The 21433-nt window shown below is 42.9% G+C and overlaps 1 protein-coding gene and 1 long non-coding RNA gene across 2 annotated transcripts in view; one reads left to right on the top strand and one right to left on the bottom strand.

The window, feature by feature from the left end:
- Position 1: 1 nt before the first annotated feature.
- Positions 2–19695, bottom strand: LOC148685036 (uncharacterized). Its single transcript, XR_015951026.1, has 4 exons — positions 19486–19695; positions 18056–18118; positions 16810–16883; positions 2–687 (listed from the first exon to the last, which is right to left on the bottom strand). It is a non-coding gene; the product is annotated as an uncharacterized LOC148685036 (long non-coding RNA).
- ROR1 (ROR family WNT receptor 1) overlaps positions 19521–21433 on the top strand; it is a 157356-nt gene continuing 155443 nt past the window's right edge. Inside the window, exon 1 of the mRNA XM_035121572.3 lies at positions 19521–19654. Coding sequence (XP_034977463.2) covers positions 19549–19654 — 106 coding nt within the window. The 5' untranslated portion in view covers positions 19521–19548. The remainder of the gene's footprint in view (positions 19655–21433) is intronic.

Below are 21433 nucleotides of genomic sequence, written 5' to 3'. Positions count from 1 at the left end.
TCACTGTGGAGTGATTTTATTTATTATGGATTATTTTTATTATCAGCTGTCTGAGGTTTATATAACAATCTTATATAGTCATGCTGCAAGTGGAGCAACAACAAAAACCAACCCCAAACTAGGTAAGATAATATTAGCATTTTAATATATTTTTATATTATACTTGTTGGAATGCCAGCTCCCTACTCACTCCAGTCATCTTCTTCATCATTTTATTATTCACAAAGTCAATGCTCCAGGCGCTGTACAATTCTGTGTAAGACATCACTTGTTCTTTCCCACAGACTCTCAATTCTGTCACTATGCTTTGTTAGATGAGACACGGTTTTCAGCCATGTCTCATTTCCTTTGTCACTCTCGAACTACCATAATTCCTAATGCTGTTGCAGCCCACACTCTTGAGTTAAAAAGGATCTGGCATTGAAAAGGATCTTGTGGAAGCCAAGAATATGTCTCTGGTGGTGTGGTCCCCACCACTAGCTCAAGTTCCTTTCAGATAGTCTGGAAGTAGCAGTTGCAATTCCCTTCTAACGTTTGCAAATGTCCTTGCTTTGATTTCCCTTGTCATTTCAACATTTCAGTAAGGAGCGTTGCAGAGAGGTTCTTCAGCTGGATCGGAAAGCACTTGTGAAGCTGCGCTGTGAGCTGGATCATAGATGGGAAATGAAGACATCCATATCCTCAGGGCTAAGACAATATAAAACATACTGTATATTCAATTGTATCCTTACAAGTGAGTCCCTTGGAATCAGTGCAACTTACTTCCAACAAAGTAATACACAGGGTTAGGCTATGTAAGAATTTGTTCCATAAGAGCCATAATACACAAACGAGATGGCTAACTAGCTTGAGTGTAAATCGGCCCTTCTCTAAAAAATGTTTCTCTTTATGCTCAGGCAGCTGTTCCTCTTTTTGGGAAAGTCACCAAGTTCTGATGGGTGCTAGTATGTGTGTGGGACTTGCTACCACAAGAGAATAGACTAGACCAGTGGTTTCCAATTGGGGGGTCTGTGGCACCCCCACGCAGTGGTCCGTGACACCCCCACGCAGTGGTCCGTGACACCATTCACATAGCAAAAGCTACCACAGAGAAAATAAATATTTTCAAAAGTAGGGGGTCCATGGCTTGGCTTTTTGAAAAATGGGGCCCGCAGTTCTTAGCTAAGTGGGAACCACTGGACTAGACCTAATAATTCAGAACTTTTAACCAATCTAAAAAAGATCATTTATCAATCTCCTCACCTGAATTGCATAGAGGTCTATAGTAGGAGGCAGTATGATTCTGAATACTAGCTGCTGGAAATTGAAGGAGGAAAGCGTGCTCTTGCGCTTGGGTCCTGCTTGTAGATTTCCCACAGCCATCTAGTTAGGCACTGTGAGACCAGGATACTGGACTAGAAAGGACAGTGGCCAGATCCAGCAGGCTTGTCTTAGGTTAATGATCAGAAAGTACAGAAGCCTTAGGAGTTGTGTAGCTAAATCAGGATATATTTTCGAGCATCTCTGGCAGCTGTTTTCCAACTAGACTACATTTATATCCACTGTTCTTTGACAGGCATCCCTTTTTCCTTCCCCCATCTTCGTTAACAGCCTATCCCAAGTTAGAGTGAGATAAACAGATCAGGGCCTTCACATCTAAGGCTTCTAATAGCTGTGCATTCAAATTGCCTGAACTTTGCCACTAACAGAGGAGCCCAATAAACTACTCTGCACAGTTTTTCCTGCAAGTGTCAAGAACCATTAACATAAGCAGTTGCTGTGGCTTTGGCAAAACTAATCATGCTGCAAGCCCAGTCCCCACAGCCAAAAGAGCCCAGATGGAGCATGTAATGAGGCCTCCAAATTACTTTTGGGTGTCTCCCCCCCCTTACCCTTTTTAATGGGAAAACTACCATCATAATTGGACATGACAGCTTCTAAATACCAAGTCCCAGGAAGGAGGAAAATATTTGCTCTCGCTTTTATTCAGTGACACAAGTTCAAACTTTTAATAGTGAAATATATATCCTTGTTTATGCTGAATAGCAGCAAATGGTGTGATGTGGGGGAAAAGAAGCCCTGATCTAGATTGCAACACACTATCTGGGTGCATTTTAAAAACATGCCTCTTTAAAATACATGCTAAACTTATTTTGGTCAAAGCATGCCAGTTTGTGTGTATCCATTGCAGTTCTTTGGTGGAATTGCTCTGCAAATATGGGTAAGTCCTCTCTAGCCTAGTTCTAGCATGTCTATTCCAAAATAATTCCCAGTGAAACTTATTTCCTAGAAGCCATGTTTAGGATTATATCCTTTCAGAGTTTTGAGGAAGACCAAGGCTATTCATGCAATTCCTGCTGTGTTCAATGGAACTTACTCCCAGGTAAATGTGTGTAGAATGCAACCTCTGTTTCTATGGATGACTTTTACCTAACATTCTGAACAACAGCTGTATGTTTTAAAAAATGGGCACCAGCCATTGCTTCTTCAACCCAGAATCCTACATGTAACCTGATAATTCAGTCTTCATCTTCAGACTGAATCTAAATGCAGACCTCAAGGCTTCAACATCCAGTCTAAGTTTTGGATGTGGTTTTCTTTTTTTGCAGGGTGGGATCTGGCCCACCCAGTTTGGGTAACATATAACCTGATAAAAATAAACCTGGAAAAATCTGAGCTATTTTGTGACATTTTGGTTGGCTCTGATCCAACAGTGGATTTTGGAATAAATATTTCTCAAAAGGTGAGTAGTGTTATCAATATGCTGGAACCATATCTAAACAACAGCATACCCTTTTCCAATTTTGCACCCTTTATTTTGGACTTTAAGCAGTACTTGATGTGTGGGTAGCTTTCTGTGAAACCTTCATGTGAAAGCTTCAGTGGTCTCCGAAACTTTGCTTAGGTTTCTATTGAGCAAGATCAAAACATATTCCAAAGTGTGAGCCACAATTAATAGAAGTGAAATTCTCTGGGAAAAGGAAGAGTGTGATTTCAGTTAGGAGTATCACCCTTTTCTCTAGCTCCTACAAAAAGAATAATATTTCCATCTTTTCCATCTTATTCCCTATTTTGTAGAAAGATGCATTTAGTAGAGGCTGTCAACATGGTTCATAGCCTGTAGGGGTCACTGTGGTCCTTAAAGAACTCGAATTTCAGGCTTTACGTGTGATACACTTAATAAGAATACAAGAACAAAAGTCCTGCTCTTGTCCAGCATTCACAAAGACCAACCAGTTGTTTATGGGAAGCTCACAAGTAGGAGAGTTTCACAAAAGAAATCTGCTCATGTTTCCCAGCAACTAATATGCCTCTGATACTGGAGCCAATGTATTAGTATTATTCATTTTGCCCACAGTCCAGGGTCCAGGGTGAGTTACTTACAACATTAAAGCACAATACTGAAAACAGTTTAAAACAACTTAAATATCGCCACTGTGACATGTAGTCCTTGATAGACCCATCTTTCACAAATTCACTGAATCCCTCTTTAAAATCTTTCCCAGCAGGTTGTGGTCTCATGGTAACAAATTAACTATATGATGTGCGAAGAAGCATTTCTCTTTATCTGTCCTGCAACTCCCACCTTTCAACTTAATTGGATGACCAGAGGCTCTGGTCTTATGAGAGCAAAGAAGAAAAACTCCTCTCCATCCACTTTCCTCCCCCTCCCACATCATTTTATAGACCTCCATCAAATCCCTCCATATTCAGCTTCCCACCCCCACAAACCTAGAAAGCTCCAAGCATTGTAATCTTTCCGTGACTGGGCACTGGCTGGCAACCAGGAGCCAAAATTTACAAGAGGCTGTGGAGGACACCAGAGAGAGAGAGGAGGGACTGGCAGGCAGAAGTGGATTAAAGCATTATGCTAAAGCAGATTATGGGCCTCTTACTTAGAGCTGCCAGCTAATTAAATAAATCTAAGCCAATGAATGCTATGGTTCTTAATTGACTGAACGATTCAACTTTCATCAAGGGTATTTTTCAAGGCAGCATCTTGGCAGCTCAAATATGTCCATGATAAAATACTGGGTTTTTCCATAGGCACTGTGAGAACAGGATGCTGGACTAAATGGGCCACTGGCCTGATCCAGCAGCCTCTTTTATGCATACACTATAAAAATAGGCAACAATAGTTTAAAAGTCTATTTCACAACTAACGGGGGTTACGGTACTATTTTACTGGTTTTTAAAAACCGATTGATCTATTAAAAGTTGTAGCGCTACACTCTATGCATCATTGACCCATAACTATGCTTGCCTCCTAGTATTCACAAATACACAGAGAGTCTGCATGTCCACCTATTCACTTGCACAGCCTCCCTCCATCAGATTCACCTCACCTCGTCTTCCACAGCACAGACAGAACTCTGTTCCATATGGATGTCCAGATCAGAAACTCAAAACTTTCTGGAGACAAAAATATGAAGGATCGTTTGACTTCCCCTACCTTTAGGTAGCAGGGATGCGGGTGGCGCTGTGGTCTAAACCACAGAGCCTAGGGCTTGCCAATCAGAAGGTTGACGGCTCGAATCCCCACGACGGGGTGAGCTAGCAGTTTGAAAGCACATCAAAGTGCAAGTAGATAAATAGGTACCGCTCCGGCGGGAAGGTAAACGGCATTTCCGTGCGCTGCTCTGGTTTCGCCAGAAGCGGCTTAGTCATGCTGGCCACACGACTCAGAAGCTGTCTGCGGACAAATGCCAGCTCCCTCGGCCTATAGAGTGAGATGACCGCGCAATCCCAGAGTCGTCTGCGACTGGACCTAATGGTCAGGGGTACCTTTAGCTTTTACCTTTAGGTAAGTTCTTCAGGGCAACTTCTTCCTGAATGAGTTTCTCTCTACTTTCTGGAAAAAGCATGGAGCATGGATCACTTCTACCACCTGATTTATTATTATTTATTATTATTTCCTTCCAGTAAGAATCTGGTCATTTCCTCCCAGGTTTGTGCAGTCAGAATGTTCAAAGTTGCCAGGAATCTTAGGCTTTGTCCAGGCGACTATTTCTCTATATACTCTGTTTAGGGGAGATAAAGGTATATTCAAGATACAGTACCTGAGCAGTTGAATTTGTTTTATTTTATTAAGACCATTAAAGCTAGGAGGTTTTGTTGCATAATGATACAGGAATCTGAAATGTTGCCACTGCAGAAGATTTGATCAAAATGTTTACATATCTTAGTTACAGGTAGGTAGCCGTGTTGGTCTGACGTACACACGAAAGCTCATACCAATGACAAACTTGTAGTTGGTCTCTAAGGTGCTGCTGGAAGGATTTTCTTTTTATTTTTTTACATATCTTGTTACTTTGGTAAGTAGACATTTCATGACCCCTGGGGAGTAACAGTGTTCTAAATCAGTGGTTCCCAACAGGTGGTCCGGGGACCCCCAGGGGTCCGCGAGCTATGCCAGAGGGGTCCGCAAGATGCTAAAAAATATATTAAATATATTTCGTATGATAACAGATTTTTTGTTTTGGCCGCTTCCTGCATGAGCAGAGTCTAGCGCAAAACTAGAATTAGATAGAGGCAGTAGTTCTGCTGTATGCCGTTAGGTGGCGCTTTACAAACACTACTGTTTTGCAAAGAGGCAGCGTGCGCATCCTACTAACGCTCACCTCCCCAAGATGCTTTGCGCGCGTCGGCTTCATTTGTGCGCTACTGCACAGGTACCCTGTCTTCTCCATTCTTCTCCCTCCTCCCTGGCACGCGCTACCTCTTTGCAAAACAGTAGTGTTTGTAAACAAAGCGTTGTTTTTTGCGGAAGCTACAGTTCGCATAGTTAAAAATGGACCGTTGGTTAAAAAGTGGTTCATCTCATTAAGAACTGAAAATTAAAACTAACTGTATACTGATGGAGTACTCTGTTGTAACTGTAAAAAACGTATAAATATAAAATATAAAAAGACTCTTAATTTGGCTCTCACTTTTTAATTTTAGGATTAGGAATTAATGGGGGTCCTTGTCACAATAGCGGCTCGATGAGGGGTCCTCGAGAAAATTTTGTTGGGAACCCCTGTTCTAAATAAACAGAAGCAGCATCCCCAATAACACTTCCATGGCAACCATTGTGATCCAGTGTCAGTAATTTGATCACTGGAACCACTGTGACGAAAGAAGGGGAACTTTTCTTTGGGGGGTGGGTGCAGTTGTTTACTCAGTTTGTCTAATTCCTGATTTCAGCTTCTCTATCTAGCCCAAATAAATACAAGGGTAATAGAAAGGATTGCAAATAACACCTTGTCTAGCCAATGGAACTGTTAAGGGGGAAATTGCACTTTTGTTTTCTTTTGTTGGGGCTTCTTTAACAAATTTGTAAATAAGCACCCATTTTCTCTTATGCAAAGCTAAAAATAGTTCCAAAAGTGCTCTGGACCTTGAAGAAAGGGGACTCCTTATCATGAGTATTATCATGAAAGCCATTATCAGCACTGCTGCAATACTGGTTATGGTGCTAGATTTCAGCTTTTTCAAAGTACTTATTTAAAGTGCTGCAAAAGCTTCCAGAACCAGTTCTTCCTGTGACCATGGCAGGACATGCAATGTGAATGTAAGTACAGTTGTACTTTGGAAGTCGAACTGAGTCCATTCCGGAAGTCCGTTCAACTTCCAAAACGTTCGGAAACCAAAAAGCAGCTTCTGATTGGCTTGCAAGGCATTTGGGATCCAAGGTATAACTGTACAATGATCACTGACCTCTCTGAAATACAGCCATCAATCCTCTAAACCAGGGGCGGCCCACCCATGAGGCCAGGTGAGGCAACCACCTCAGGATGCACAAGGGCAGCAGATCTGTATGTAGATCTTTCTTACCCTTCTTGTTCCCAGTGTAGATCTTCTCTGACCCCTTCTTCCCTGGCAGGGGAGAGGGGGAACCATTTTGCAGTTTGTCTCAAGTGCCAAAATGTATTGGACCAACCCTGCTCTAAACTAATGTGAACAGACAGACTTTAAGAAGCTCAGTGCTGGGAGTAAAGAGGCCAAACTCTCCCTGTATGTGGTAAGCAACTTCTAAGTTCAAGAATCTCCTTACAGGTCTGATCAAGATGAGAGATGCATTGGGGAGAACAGGGAACTTAACCCTCCCCCACCCATTTCCTGTTTCAGATCATAACAAGCTTCCCCCTGCAGAATTCCAAATTGGGCACTAAAGCGGTTCTCCTGATCTTTATAGATTTCCAAATAACTACACATACTCGGTATTCTACAGAGAAATCCATGGGGGGGGGGGGAGTTGCAGATGGGGAAAGGTTATGTAACTCCTCTCCTACTTCTGTGATCTCTGTGGTTCCCTCTGGAAGACACATTTCAATATTTGAAATTGTTGTCCTGATAATGTTACACGCCTCTGCCTGTAGTATCTAGCGTAGACCTCAGTTTTCATGTGTTGAGATATTTAATTGAAAATGTCACTATGTTAAAAGCATGGCTGCTATCAAAACACGCCTCTAGAGAGGGCTAAAATAACCTTCCATCCAGTGGGATCTAAAGCAACCAGATACTTGTCAACTGAACCTACCTTAGGTACATCTGTCTGTCTAATTTTAGACAAAGGACAAAACCAAACCTGCCTGTGAATGTATGAGCTGCTAGTCCCAGCCAGCAAGATGGTAAGCTAACACGTATGAGACCCAGGTGCTCATGAGTTTCCTTGTGGTTACAGCTGTTCCCCAGTTGTTGTGGATATGCAGTTGGCATTGTTTTGCCATTATCCTCTGAGCAGCTGAACAGTAGAAGATTGTACGGAAGAACAGAAGGACAGCATGTACTCATTTCGCTGTTGAATTTGGTGCTTTGTTCTCTGTACTTATCCCCCGTCCCAAAGGGCTCATCTTGATATGAAGCAACGTGCAAACCGATTATAAATTATAATACTCTATAACTAAAAGTAAAATCCAGGTACCCTCCTTTTTTTTATGCATCAAAATCAATAGGACTTAAGTGGTGGCCAACTTTTCATGGTGATTTCACTTAGATCTTACTGCAACTAACCGACCCAAATAATCACACAATACACTTTCGGGTTTTTTGTGGGAAAATGTCCTAATATGGGCTGTTTAATTTGTTTTCTTCATTGTCAGTCTGCAAAAATATGCATTGCAATTAGTGCTGCTGGTTACTTTGTTGCTAATGGCACACACACACACACACACACACACACACACACACACACCACTTTCCAGTTCCCCTTGTGGCATTGCAAGGCAAAAGTTAACATAGCCCACATGTTCACTTCTTTCCTGGCACAACAAAGGGGGAGGGAGAGCAGAGAAAAACAATTTGTCATTTGTGCTTCCACTGACTATTGCAATTCGGGTCAATCGGTCTGGATGCCTGAATGGGGCAAGAAAGATTGCTATAGGCAGAAATGGGTCAGTAATAGCTGAAGGCTTTTCAAGCTGCACATCGCCTTTGCATTGGACACACGTTGCATGCTTATTTTAAATTATTTCACAAAACATAGCAATTCCCATCATGCTGACGCAGTTCATAGGCAAACTTGTTGACTGTTTGCAAACACCCTTAGTTGACTGAGGAAGTTTCTTCTGTCTCTGTTGCAGTCACTATTACAATACCTTTGACATGCCTTGACAAAAGCAGCAGCTTAGTGCATGTTTGTTTCATAAAACTGCTATACAGATAAATTGTAAGGGGGGGGGAGAAACCTCAAAGTGGTTTACAAAGAAGATAAAATAATAAAATGATCACTAAAGATTTTTTACAACCATAATCTAAAACATACAGAAAGTTAAAACTGCAATAGAATAGACTAAAGCAGATCAAAACACATATAAACTTTCTAAACATCTTAGTAGGCTTGTTTAAATATGAATTTCTTCAGCAGGCAACAAAAAGAATACAGTGAATACTGTCTGATTTCAATAGGGAGTTCCAAAGTGTCAGTGGTGCTACACTAAATGATCAAGTTCTTGCAGAGGCAGTGTTTTGCTCAAGTGCCATTTAAATCAAATACATTTACATTTATGGCCCACCTTTTTTCCATCATGAAACGCAATGAGCTATGCATGTGGTTCCTAGGTCTCATCTCTAGTTATCCCATCCCAGACTTGCCTGAGTATGCCTTGGGTCTCACAGGGTATGCCTTGAGCCATATCCCGGGGACAGTGCTGCATCACCACTGCCCCCTAGCAGCGCATTGTGCTAGAACGGTCACATATGCAGCGTGTGACTATGTCACCAGTGGCCTCAGCCTACCCGATCTAGTGTACTGGCAGCACACAGCGTTAATACGTAAATCAAATGGAGTCGGGTGCCTACTCGGGACTGGGAAACATGCACCAGAGAGCCCTGCAGTACCAATTTCTGCTACAGAAATGGAAGCACATGGTAGGGGGGGGGAAGTATCTTGGCCATTTAAAATAATAGGGACAGAATGCATAGCTTCTCTATTGACTGTTTCCTGAATGGAAACAGTTGTGCAGCTACCAATCTGATTTTAGAAAGCTTGGACAGTCAGTCAGGAGAATGTTGTGGCAGAATCATATGGTGCAAGTGAGGGTGTGGAGGGAAAGGGCAGCTGCTGTGGGAAAGCTAATTCCAATGGCTGGTTGCATCTGCCCCAGCCTCTAGATCAGGCATCCCCAAACTTTGGCCCTCCAGATGTTTTGGACTACAATTCCCATCATCCCTGACCACTGGTACTGTTAGCTAGGGATCATGGGAGTTGTAGGCCAAAACATCTGGAGGGCCGCAGTTCGGGGATGCCTGCTCTAGATACATTGTGCTATAAATTAGTGTTTTTTTGTGATGGGTGAATGGCATAGAGTTCTGCATCTTTAGTTTTAGTCCCAGTTTGGATTTGAGATAGCATTAAATATTTTCACAAAGGCCTAATTTCCTTATGCAAAAGAGCAGTTGAGCAATCCCTCCCACACTTTCCTTTCCTTACAGGCACATCCTACTAGAATCCAATTAGATCCAGATGTTTAGGAGTTTGTGTTTGTCTTCCTCCCCACCCCCCTTTTGCAACTTCACCTAATATATCTGACTGGTGCGGCAAAAAAGCTGAACGACCACAAGGCTTAATTTGTGGAAATCCATTTGTGTAGACAACATATTTGCTCTCATCCTTAACAAAGCAGTTAATCAATATATGGTCCCAAAATAAATTTAAAAATTCTGCGATGTTAGTAGATTCCACCATCTGACGAGGCGATGCTTAACTAAACACTTTATTAATCTGATTTTTAGAGAGTGTTCAGATATAGCAGTCGTCTGATGGAGCAACATGCCTTGATGTTCCATTAGTGGTAGTTTAGAACATCTGTTAATCTTGCGGTGATAACTGAAGTCATTTTCCCCTGCCCATAAATCTAAATATAGGATCCCAGGATGCAATTTGTATGTTTTCTGGAACCCCACAAAAGAGATCAGAAGCACCTACAGAATTTTGACTTATCTGTCCTACCCTTCATCAATTTTGGGAGGAGAAGACTAGATAAACTAGACTACGGTTGAAACCCATGTGGCATGAATTTGAGCTAAAGCCATTTGTATCTGCAAGAGGATTCTGGCTCTACCCTGTTAACTGGATTAAGGCTGGTTTGCAAACTCTGACAATAGTTGAGTATTGGGCTTAGTCTGAATTCAATTGTTCAGATAACTGCATATTAGACAAAACAGGCTTCTTTGATTTTTTAAATTTTATTTTAGCAATTTAAATAATTTGTGCTGAAGTGCAAAAACTCACCATTGACATTAGCACTCCATACTGAGTAAGCCCAAATGATGAGCAGGTCTCTGGGAAATTAGAAGATTGTGTGTATGGCTGTTTATTAGAGGTAATTAATCAGCCCGGGAAGAAGCTGAGCTTCCCTTTTGCTCCGTGTATACTTGGGTACCTGGTAGCAGATGAAACAAGGAGATAGGCTTTGAAATAGGAAAGGCATCTTGGACAAACAACAACACTGTATGCTTACTAAGGCTTACTAGGGAGTAGTAAGCCACTTACTAGGGAGTAGGTCCTATTGAACTTAATGGGAGTTACTTCTGAGTAAATATGCAAAGGATCACACTGTTGAATAATGATGTCTGGAGGTTTTAATTATTTGGCTTTTCTGAAAACTGGCCTGTGTATTAGGTGGTGGGGAGAATGGCCACATTGGCTATCTAGTGTGTGAAGGTCCAACAAAGGAAGGTGAACTCCCCACCCCACCCCGCAACACCATAATGAAAAGTTTGTTGAAAATTCTTCATATCTAAAGTTTGCATATATTTAATACATACACTTTCTGCTCTGAAAGCAAACCAGAGACAGTGACTACAAATTTACGCCCCCCCCCACATGCTGTGAAGCTACAAGCATTAAGTTGCTCTGTAATTATAATGCCTCAAAGAAGAAAGTTTTATAATAGCAGTTTTCTGACTCTCAGCTATTAAAATCTATGGCACAAAATGAAAGAACATGATTCTAAACAACCCTGAGCTTTTAATTCTGCTCTGTAGTAGAAGGTAAAAGCATTTTTTCTGAATTGTGCTGATGTAGTTGAAATAGTTAAACATTTGGAAAAACTGTAAACATTTTTTGCTGCTCCCAAATGGTAAGAAACCTTTAAGATTTGTCCTTAAATTTTACTGACACATTTCAAAAGCGCCTAACAGCTGTTATTCTAAAGGCTGGAATCTTATAAAATAGTAACCTCACTTGTTTAATCTAACTGATTTCTGGAACTTAAATGCTGCTTTCCAATTCTGCAAGGAAGATTTCTTTGGACACATTTTAATTATCCCAATTGACTTTCTTTGCTCTGTTCTATTTTGAAATCTCCTGGATAAACAATCTAACCAAGTTGACTGTCACTGTTTGCCTAAACCAGCTAGTAGCTCGGGTGTAATTGTTATGCTGAATAACATTTGAAGTTAACATTAGGGTGGTGGTCTTCATGCATTTCCTTCCAAAATAAATATGTAAACAAAAAAGGGATTAAAATGCACTCTTTTCTATATGCTAGTTTTATTTCAAAATATATATTTATTGGAATGTTGTTACCACTTCCCCACCCTAATGAAGGTTGCAGTTTAGTAAATGTTAATCAAAATTCAGAAGATGATTTAGAGGAGAGTCTTTTCCAGCACAGGGGCCCATTCCCCCATAGATAATATACTGTATAGGGTGGATGCATGATAATGTCTGCAGGGCCAGAGGCAAAAGTAGACAGAGTAATGCATGAGACTCTGATCTTTGTACAGTAGGCTATGTTCCAGCCACACAAAAGTCAGAGGTTGCTACATTTGCACACAAAGCTCCCAATCCAGGCAAACAAGAGTATTATAATTCAGGGGCCCATTCCAGCAAAACAAAAGGTGCTTAAAATGAGCGCTGCAACCCCAGAGTCGTCCGCAACTGGACCTAATGGTTAGGGGTACCTTTACCTTTTAAAACTGAGCTAGTGAGGGGTGTGGTTTGGTGAGCCCCAAGAGATGGTGGAGGAAGAGCATGCAATGTCAGGGGTTGGGTTACGCCTTGTGCCCCTACTGTTCAATACTGGAGCAAAGAATGAACGTTTAAACCCCAAGAGTGCAGGCATGTGGTGTTTCGTTCATTCAGTCTCTCTCTCTCTCTCTCTCTCTCTCTCTCTCTCTCTCTCTCACACACACACACACACACACACACACACACACACACCATAGCTGCCAAGTCTCCAGTTTTTTGCGGGAAACCACCCCCGGATTTTAATCCATTTCCCGCTGTTATCCCGAATAGAAAAAAATCCCGTAAATCCCCCGATTTCCTACCTGCCAGGGAGGCTCCTTCTGCACATGTCTGGACATGCACAGAACCGATTTCGGGTGCCACTCTGCCCATGTCTGGGCACTGGAAATCGGGCAGAGTGGCACCGGAAGTCGCTTCTATGCATGTAGAAGCGACTTCTGGTGCTGCGCCGCTGCTAATCCCGGATTTTTCAACGGGAGACTTGGCAGCTATGACACACACAAACACACACACAAACACACACACACACCATTCATTTTAACTCAGGTGTAAATTGACCCCAGTGCCCTTTTAATGCAACCATCAACTTGAAAACAACAAAATATGGGAGAGGACTGAATATCGCAGAACCATCAAGCCCAGAATAATGCATAAGAGTATACAGTAAAACAGATTAAGGGGGAAAGTTTTCCATTTTTTAGAATCCCCCTTTGAAGCAAACTGTGACCTCAAAAACAAAGGAAAGGTGTGTGTTTTTGGACAAAAACTGCAAATAAACAACAGATAAGTTGTATTTAAAGAACAGTCAAAAGTTTTGGAAAGCCACTTTGTCACATATAAAGTGAAGGGAACATGAAAAGAAACATAAAATCATGCAACTGTTTCTCAAATGGAAAGGTAAGCGATGCATGTGCTGGAGGTTGGGAGGGAACTTCTCAGTCTGTTCAAAGCAGCTTTATAAAATGCTCCCTCCCCCCATTTAATGACCCCCATTGCACCATTTAACCTTTACATGTTTCTAGCCTCACATTTGGCTTATTATCACCTGAGAAGAAACTACTAACGCTGAGTGGTTTGAGGGTCTCCAAATGAGAAGGGTGTCAGTGTACATCTGAACAGTTTTTTTTTAATGTTCCTCCTTTTATACTCTGGAGAACAATAACAGGAAAGGGATTAATATGAGAGGATGGAGGAGGATTAAAAAGAGCCTGCTTCCCCCCTCCACCCCTTATTTCTGTTCCTTGTTTATAAATCTTGAGTGCTGCTCACCAGATGACTGACTGTATCTCACCACAGCAAAGCCAACATTATTTCAAATGGTCACATCAGTTTCTAAGATCCCAAGCCCTCAAGATTATACACTTCTTCCATTGTTTCCGCTTGATGCAAGCCCACTCCCCCTCCACTCTTTAGAAGAGGCTTTTCCTTTTCATTCTTATAAACTTCAATTAAGAAGTTGATGGCTCTCACATTTCAGAGTGTATGACCCAGCGGACGTTGCACTTTTTGCCTTTATTCATTCGGAGAGCAAAATGAAATTCAGTCTACAGCGGCTGACTGAATATATTCTCTCTGACGTTTCTGCTGCAAAACAGAGCAGTACCTGAGGGCTTCAAACACAGCGGGGAGCAAAACTTCCAAGTCTTGTAGAAATCAAATAGCAAGACTTTGTGATAACTTAAACCCTTTTATTAAAAGAAAGTAAAAAGTTATCAGCTCAGATATCTCTGGATTGCAACTGTAACTGAAAACCTCATGTTTCCACATTGCTAATAAACAGAAATAACATTTCTCATTCAAGGGGCAATAATGAATATAGAAATAATTTCACCCCCAATCCACTTTTGAAAGAATGGTATCCCATGTCTCACCTAGCAATAGAACAATGATGTAATTATTATCCTAACTTAAATAATAAATATTTTGGACTGGACTCAAGGACCAGAATATATGTGTGTGAATGTTGTAGCTAGCCTTGCTTTTTAAGAAGGGGTAGCTCATTCAATGGCCTTGAGCCAGTCACTGTTTTGCAGGAATTATGGTGATCTGTTTTACAGTATTACTTTCAGAGTGCTTAACTTTCCAGAAATGGTAATGGAGTACTGTATGTGTGGAAAGGGTGCAATGCTCCCTTGTATCTCACTGGTGCTCGTACGATAGCCATGCTTGGCGAAATGGATCCTTCAAGCATTACAACATTGTTTTTATTTGTAGGAGTTAGGAGCAGCAGTACACCACTTGATAGTGTTTTATTCGGGTTTCATAGCACAGAGAGTAGTGAAAAGTTTTTCATTCTATTTTTTTGTTTTGCACATGGTGTGTGCACAGCCTTAAACATTTGGCAGCTGCATGGTTTCTTGCTGCACATTGCTTCCATGGTTATTCTCCCTTTCCTTCCAGTTCCAGAAGCATGTTTGACAAAGAATGAGGAATCTCTCTACTAAATCAGGCATGTCCAAAGCTCAACAACTTTGGGGTAAAATCCTAAAAAAGGTCAACAACTCCAATCCTAAAAAAAGGCCAACAACTTCTGCTGGCCCTTTAGTTGGCCCTCATGGCTCTTCACTTCATCAAATCTGGCCCTCTTTGAAAAATGTTTGGACACCACTGTACTAAATGTTTTGGGGGAAATGTCTATAAATTACACTATTTATTAGTATAGTTGGAAAGCATGAAGCGGGAGGCATATTTTGGAAGGAATATACAGACATTCTTGCAATGTGGTTGTAAGCCCATGTGACCAACAAATGTGCAATGTTGTCATCTATGGGAAGCCAGTTTCTCACATTGCAACATTTGCTTCCACATAGTTACATTCACTTTACAAATTATTACCAGATAGTATTCTTATTATTATCATCGTTTTTAAAAAAATCAAAAAGTAGTCTGTCATGCATATTTTTTCTTACTGGAATTAATTAAGGAGATCAACTACAAAACCGTTTGTTGTTTCAGAAAAGAATGTTGGAATACACAATTCTAAGGCTTTTCCTACATAGTTTTTCCTCTGATAGTTTTATAAGGTCTCAGTGAATTCCAGTAAATTACCAGTATGTACCGTATGAGAAATCTAACTGCTATGGTCTGCCTTTGTCTGAGATGCCATCTTTCCGATACATTTAAAGCAATATCATATGATTTTTTAAAAAAACATTCATGGGGTCCACCAAAGAGCCCCAGGAAGGAGGAACTGTAGTTTGTGAAGTGTGCAAAGAATTGTTAGGAGACTGCCTGACAGAGCTACAATTCTCAGAGTAGTTTAATCACCAATTCCTCTTTCTAGGGGACTCTGAGATCTGTAGCTCTATAAGATGAACAGGGGTCTCCTACAAACACTCAGCACCCTTAACTAACTACAGTTTTCAGGATCCCTTAGGGAAGTCATGACTAGCAGAGCCTTCCAAACGTTTCATGTTGGTGACACACTTTTTAGACACGAATCCTTTTGCGACACAGTATTTCAGTTTTACTAGCAAACTGGATGTTAAACAAACCCCTTTCCAGTACCAGGAGGAGCCCGGGGAGAATTCACACGACACACCTACACACCACACTGCAGCTAACACACACTAACGTGTCATGACACAAGCTCTGATCTAAAGTGTTAGGATACTGCTTTAAACATATAGTGCAGAGTTATATGGATATCTGATACTTTAATTATCATTATTTTTTAAACTGGCTCTCATTTTGTTACTTTCTCCTACTTCTCAGGTTTACACTGCTTCTCTGGGCTTGTCTTCCCATAAGACACACTGAATTCAATGGACCTTCCTCCAAGGTAAGTGTATATCGAATTGCAGTCTCATTCGGTTTTCAGCTCTTCCGCTGTAGCATGCCACAGGCTTTCTGATTGTTGAGAGTTAAGGGGAAAATAGCAAAAATATTTGTGTTGACTTCAGAATGCTGCAGATTAAGAGCAGATGTATTCCCCAAGCATGTGTTTCAGCTTTCATTGATGTGCTCTGAAGAACATTCTGTAGGCCAGGAAGTATATTGCATTTGCTAATTGTGGGCAGCTTGGCAGATGGGGAGCTAAAAATAATGTTTTTATGTTTTATTACTGTAAATTATTTTGTTCCGCCTCTCAAACGGAATATATCTGGTGCATTTAATCTATCGGTCAGTTTTGTATTACACTTTTGCAGTACTTTCCAACAGAGTTGTCATCAAGGCATCAGTCAACTCTCTGTGCTAAACCAATTAATAGCATATATTTCCACACACCCCAATCTTTCATGACTAAGAGACAGGGCCGGCCCACCCATGAGGCAAGGTGAGGCAACCACCTCAGGCAGCAGGATGCACAGGGGCAGCAGATCCCAATGCAGATCTTTATTCCCTTCTTGTACCTGATGTAGATATTCACTCACCTGTTCTTCCCTGGTGGAGAGGGGGGGCACCATTTTGTGGTTTGCCTCAGGGGCCAAAAGGTCTTGGGCAGGCCCTGCTAAGAGAGAAGAGAATTAAAAAGAAGCACTAAGAGCACAATCCTTAATAAGGAGGAGGAGTATCCCACTCTACCAAAGGACCCGTAGGTGGCAATCATAGCTGCCAAGTTTTCCCTTTTCTCGCGAGGAAGCCTATTCAGCATAAGGGGAAATCCCTGTAAAAAAGGGATAACTTGGCAGCTATGGTGGCAATTAGCAAAGAGTTAAAACAGTACCTTCAAAAAAAGGATGTATACTAGGGTTGCCATATTTCATAAAGTGAGAATCCGGAAACAAAAGTTGTTGTGATTTGTCTTGGGCAAAATCTCAAAAAGAAGAAGTTTTTGAACTATTATAAAGGAAATTTAACAAAATCTACACTTTTAGCATGGGTTGCCATACATCCAGATTTTCCCGTACATTTAAGCAATTTTGCCCAAACACTGTTACTGATGGCCAAATCCCGACTTTATCTAGGAAATTCCAGACATATATCCTTCATAAATCTGGTTCTTTTTCTTCCCCATGATGCAGCAGTGGAAAATTGTCTCTAAAGGTGACAGACTTGGCTCAGGGGTTCAGTCCCCTGCTTCTTCTTCTTAGGTAAGCGACTCATCCAGTACCGGAAATGTTTTCGGTCAGCTCAATTTTCAAACATGTTTTCCTGTACTAATAAGTTCCTCTACTCCAATTTGCATCCTGATATGGGTGAGTAAACCTGATCCTCTTGTATCTATTTAAAATGATGTGTCAATAAATAGACTGTATTCTAGCTCAGATTTAGCTACAACATCTTGAGAATGTGGAATATACTAGATACGGAGCCATAATGAAATGGAATGGGTTTTCTCCTGTGTTGCCACCCATGAGGTTCCTGTTAAAGGTTCTTTTTCCCCTGTGGAGCATAGGTTGCCTCCATTTGTAGCAAGACATGAGGCCTAAACCAGGGTTGGAGAACTTTTTCAGCTTGGCAGCGGCATTCCAATTTAGACAACCTTCTAGGGGCCATATTCTGGTTGTAGGCAGGGCCAAAGGGAAGTAGGCAGAGTAATTAATGTGAACTTTACTTTTGTAGACTAGTTTCTACACACACACACACACACACACACACCAGTGAGAGGTATGGCCTGAATGCTAGAAAGAGAGGCCTTTAGGTCTGCATTTGCTCCCCAGGCCTAAGGTTCCTCACCTTTCAGACTTCCAATAGGAAATGGCTTGTAGTTCTATTTCTTTTCCATCCATGTGTTTCATCCTGAGGCAGAATGTGAATGAGACTAAAAATGAATAGGGCCCCTGGGTCACATTGTAATTCGAGGAGGCCCCAAAATATGTCATACAGTACTCCTAAAATGAGAGGAGCGGAGCTGCAAGTCTTCGTGAAAACTATGCGCTCTGGCCTGGAAGCTCTTCCCAGATCTTTTTTTTCAAAAAAGCTGCATGTTAAACCAGTGCATTTCTAACAGAACAATGTTGGGAAAACCAGTCTGTCCCGGAAGCTGCTGCCATGGTCTGATCACTCTCCCTCCTTATACTAATTCAAAGCGTGCTCTCTCTCTAGCTTGGCAAGTATGACAGGTTTGCAGCTTAAATCAATTAACACAGTGGGGCACAGCCTAAAATGTTTGGTGGGCATATTGGCATGCTCAAAGTAGCTTACTGACAGGGAACACTTAGAAGATATATCAGCCAAGAACCTAAACAAGAACTTTATTGCTCCTCTCCAACAAGAGCAAAACGGAAACCTGAAAGTCCTGACTCCACCCAGAGCCAAATAAAGCCCAGTGCCATCAAGCGACCATGACGCTATCCATACACGTATTACACTGTACCTCATTCTGCCTTCCTAACAAAACTTAACACCATGCCCCTCAGCAGAAACGGACTACTTTTCTCTTGCTTTGGCCAGTAAAACCACAAACCCACTTTAGGTAAGTGCAGTCTTCTGTTAGCTTACTTTCTTTTCCTTGTTGGCTCAAGCCATTTTGCTGCCTGAGGGAAAAGGGCGATATGGCACAACACCCCCCCCCAATTACTCATACAGAAGCCAAGCAGACTTCCCCCACAGCTCCCCAGAGCAGCTGGCTGGCTTAGGGGGTGCAGGGCAGGCTGTGAGCACCCAGCTCTGTTCTTATCCCCACACCTACTCCATCCATTGCCTCCCTCTGCCTAATAGCAGGACCTTCCCTTAGTTGCCTCAGCCTTTCCCATAGTTGTCCTTTTTATTATTTTTATTTCCTTCTGTGCGACCTTAAAACTAATTTTGAATTTAAACTCCCAAGTATTTCAGAGCCTGGCTGGGCCTTCTCTCACAGACAGGGGAGCGAGGGACTTGGCATTTCCCGCGCCGCTTTCCCGCGCTAACCCAGCAGGGGCCGCTGGTGAGCCGAGCACAAGGGCTGCCTCTCCGGCCGCCTCCAGCCAACGGGGCTGCCTTGGCCTGGGATGGGTCGGCCTGGAGCGCCGCTTTAGGGAAGTGACAAGCGGAGGAGGCTGAGAGGAGCGAGAGAGCGCGCTCGGAGCGGCAGAACTCCACAGCGCAGAACCCCGCGAAGGGGAAGGGAAGGGAAGCGGGGACGGGGCAGCCCAAGCGCCGTCCCAAAAGCAGCACAGCAGCAGCACCTCGGCTCAGGATCCCTTGGATGGTGGAGGGCGCGAGGGCAGGCGAGGAGAGCCGGCTCAGGGATGCAGCGGCACCTCCGGCCGCGCGGCTGGGAGAGGAGCCCTTTCCTGCTCCAGCTGCTCTTGTGGCTGCTGCACACGCGGAGCCTGGCGGAGCCCGCAGCACAAGGTAAGAAGAAACGGGGCCCCCGACCGCCCAGGCGTCGCCTCTTTCTCGGCGGGGAATTTGCGCTTGAGGATGCGCCGGTTGGGAATTTCCAATCCTCCCTCCCTTCCCTCCTTCTCCTTTCTGATCGCCTGCCTCCTTTCTCTCCGTCCCTCGAAGTTGTTGCTGAGTTAGGTGGCGGTTTGTCCAAGCTGCGGGTTGCAGGAGAAATTCCGGAGTCTGTAAGGCGCTGGATCCGCCAATCCCGCTGGGATCCAGTGCAGATGACCCCCTGGTACACGAAATTCACAGCGGCATTAGGGTGCGAACCCACCACGCGCACTCGCACGGGGAAGGGAGCGCACCTCCAAATAAGTCTGCTGTGTGAGGAGGGTGATGGATGGTCGGATTCTGAGAACTTGGGGTTTATGGGAGCAAGGATTCAGCCTCTCCCGGACGGAGTGTTAGAGCATAAGAGCCTGGCCTGGAGTGTTGCCTCTGGACATGTGCAGAAAACAGTTTCTCCTAATGTGGGGATAAGCGAAAACGTGACGTTTAGGGTTTGAGTCCTGGTATGTGTCACTGCAAAAAATGAACCTATAAGTCGTTTTATACGCACATACTCCCCTTTCCTACGATGCTCCTTCGTTCAAAGATCCTCCACGGTTGCTGACGTTGTGCTGCCTGCTAACTCCGAATGCCTGCAGTTGTTTTCCTCGGGAGCCGAACTGGGTGGGCGTTGCCCCATGCTTAACTTGCAAAACAAGAGGTTCCGTGGCCCCCAGTTCGCTGAGAGTCTCCTCTGCCCAATACCAGATACAGTATGTTTGGGATGGTTGTGTTTACTCAGTGACCGGGGGTGGGTGGGAGATACTCTGTACGTGCTCAGAGCAACTCACATTTTCCAGCAGCAGGCGTTTAAAACAAAATCTGAGGCTGAAGCGAGTCTGCCTGGAGGGGTCTCTCCACTTCGGAGTCGCTGCTGTTCAGAGTTCCTTCGACTTTTCCCTCCTCGTCCTATTCCGTTTGTTTGGCTCGCTCGCCCTCTCTAAGAGCTTTGCCAGGAACCATCCGAGTGTCTCCCCTCAGCCCCATCCTCTCTCTCTCTTTTGCAAGAGTTTGCATTTTGTTGAATGAAACTGGAGGTCGATGCGTGAATCTGAATAAACAAAAGCCTGGAACTCGGCAGTTGTTTACTTTATTGCTCACCCGTTTTCGCACTTTTGTAGCAGAGCTCAGTGAGATCTGTGCATGCAACTGTAAAGGCCAGCACAGCATCTGCAGAGTCTAATGGTAACTGTTTGGTTAGTCAGGCTGATCTGTGGATTCCTAAGCATTATCTGAATTGGCACTGTAAAGAGGAGAAAGCACAATGGCAACATTTAAAGCTAAATTAATAAGGCAAGCCCAGGCCTTACTAATGGCTCCGTGGGAAGCATTTCAGGGCTTCCTTTTATTTCTTTTTTTTGGTACATAATTGAAAGGGAGGATGGTTTACTCCTGTGGATTCAAATGAACTGTTCCTGAAGGATGGGAGGAGGAGAGGTGAAAAGCTGAGAGAGGTGACTGATGCTGCAGTCCTGACCCCATTTACCTGGGAGTAAGCCCCATTGGCTGAGCTGGGGAATTGGACCATGAGGAAATATATAGCTAGGTCCCCTGATAGGGAATGCCATGGTTCTTAAGGATTGTTTCTGAAAAGTCTTTAAATGCAACTGGAAAGGCAACAATTTGTCATTAAAATAGCTGCATCAGAGTGTCTGTAATTCTACACATTTTTTAAAAGAAAAAAAACTATACCTT

Source organism: Zootoca vivipara, chromosome 7 (genome assembly GCF_965207765.1).
Source record: "Zootoca vivipara chromosome 7, rZooViv2.hap1.1, whole genome shotgun sequence".
Taxonomy (NCBI): domain Eukaryota; kingdom Metazoa; phylum Chordata; class Lepidosauria; order Squamata; family Lacertidae; genus Zootoca; species Zootoca vivipara.
The sequence above is the reverse complement of the archived record's forward strand: the minus strand, read 5'-3'. Positions and strand labels throughout refer to the sequence as shown.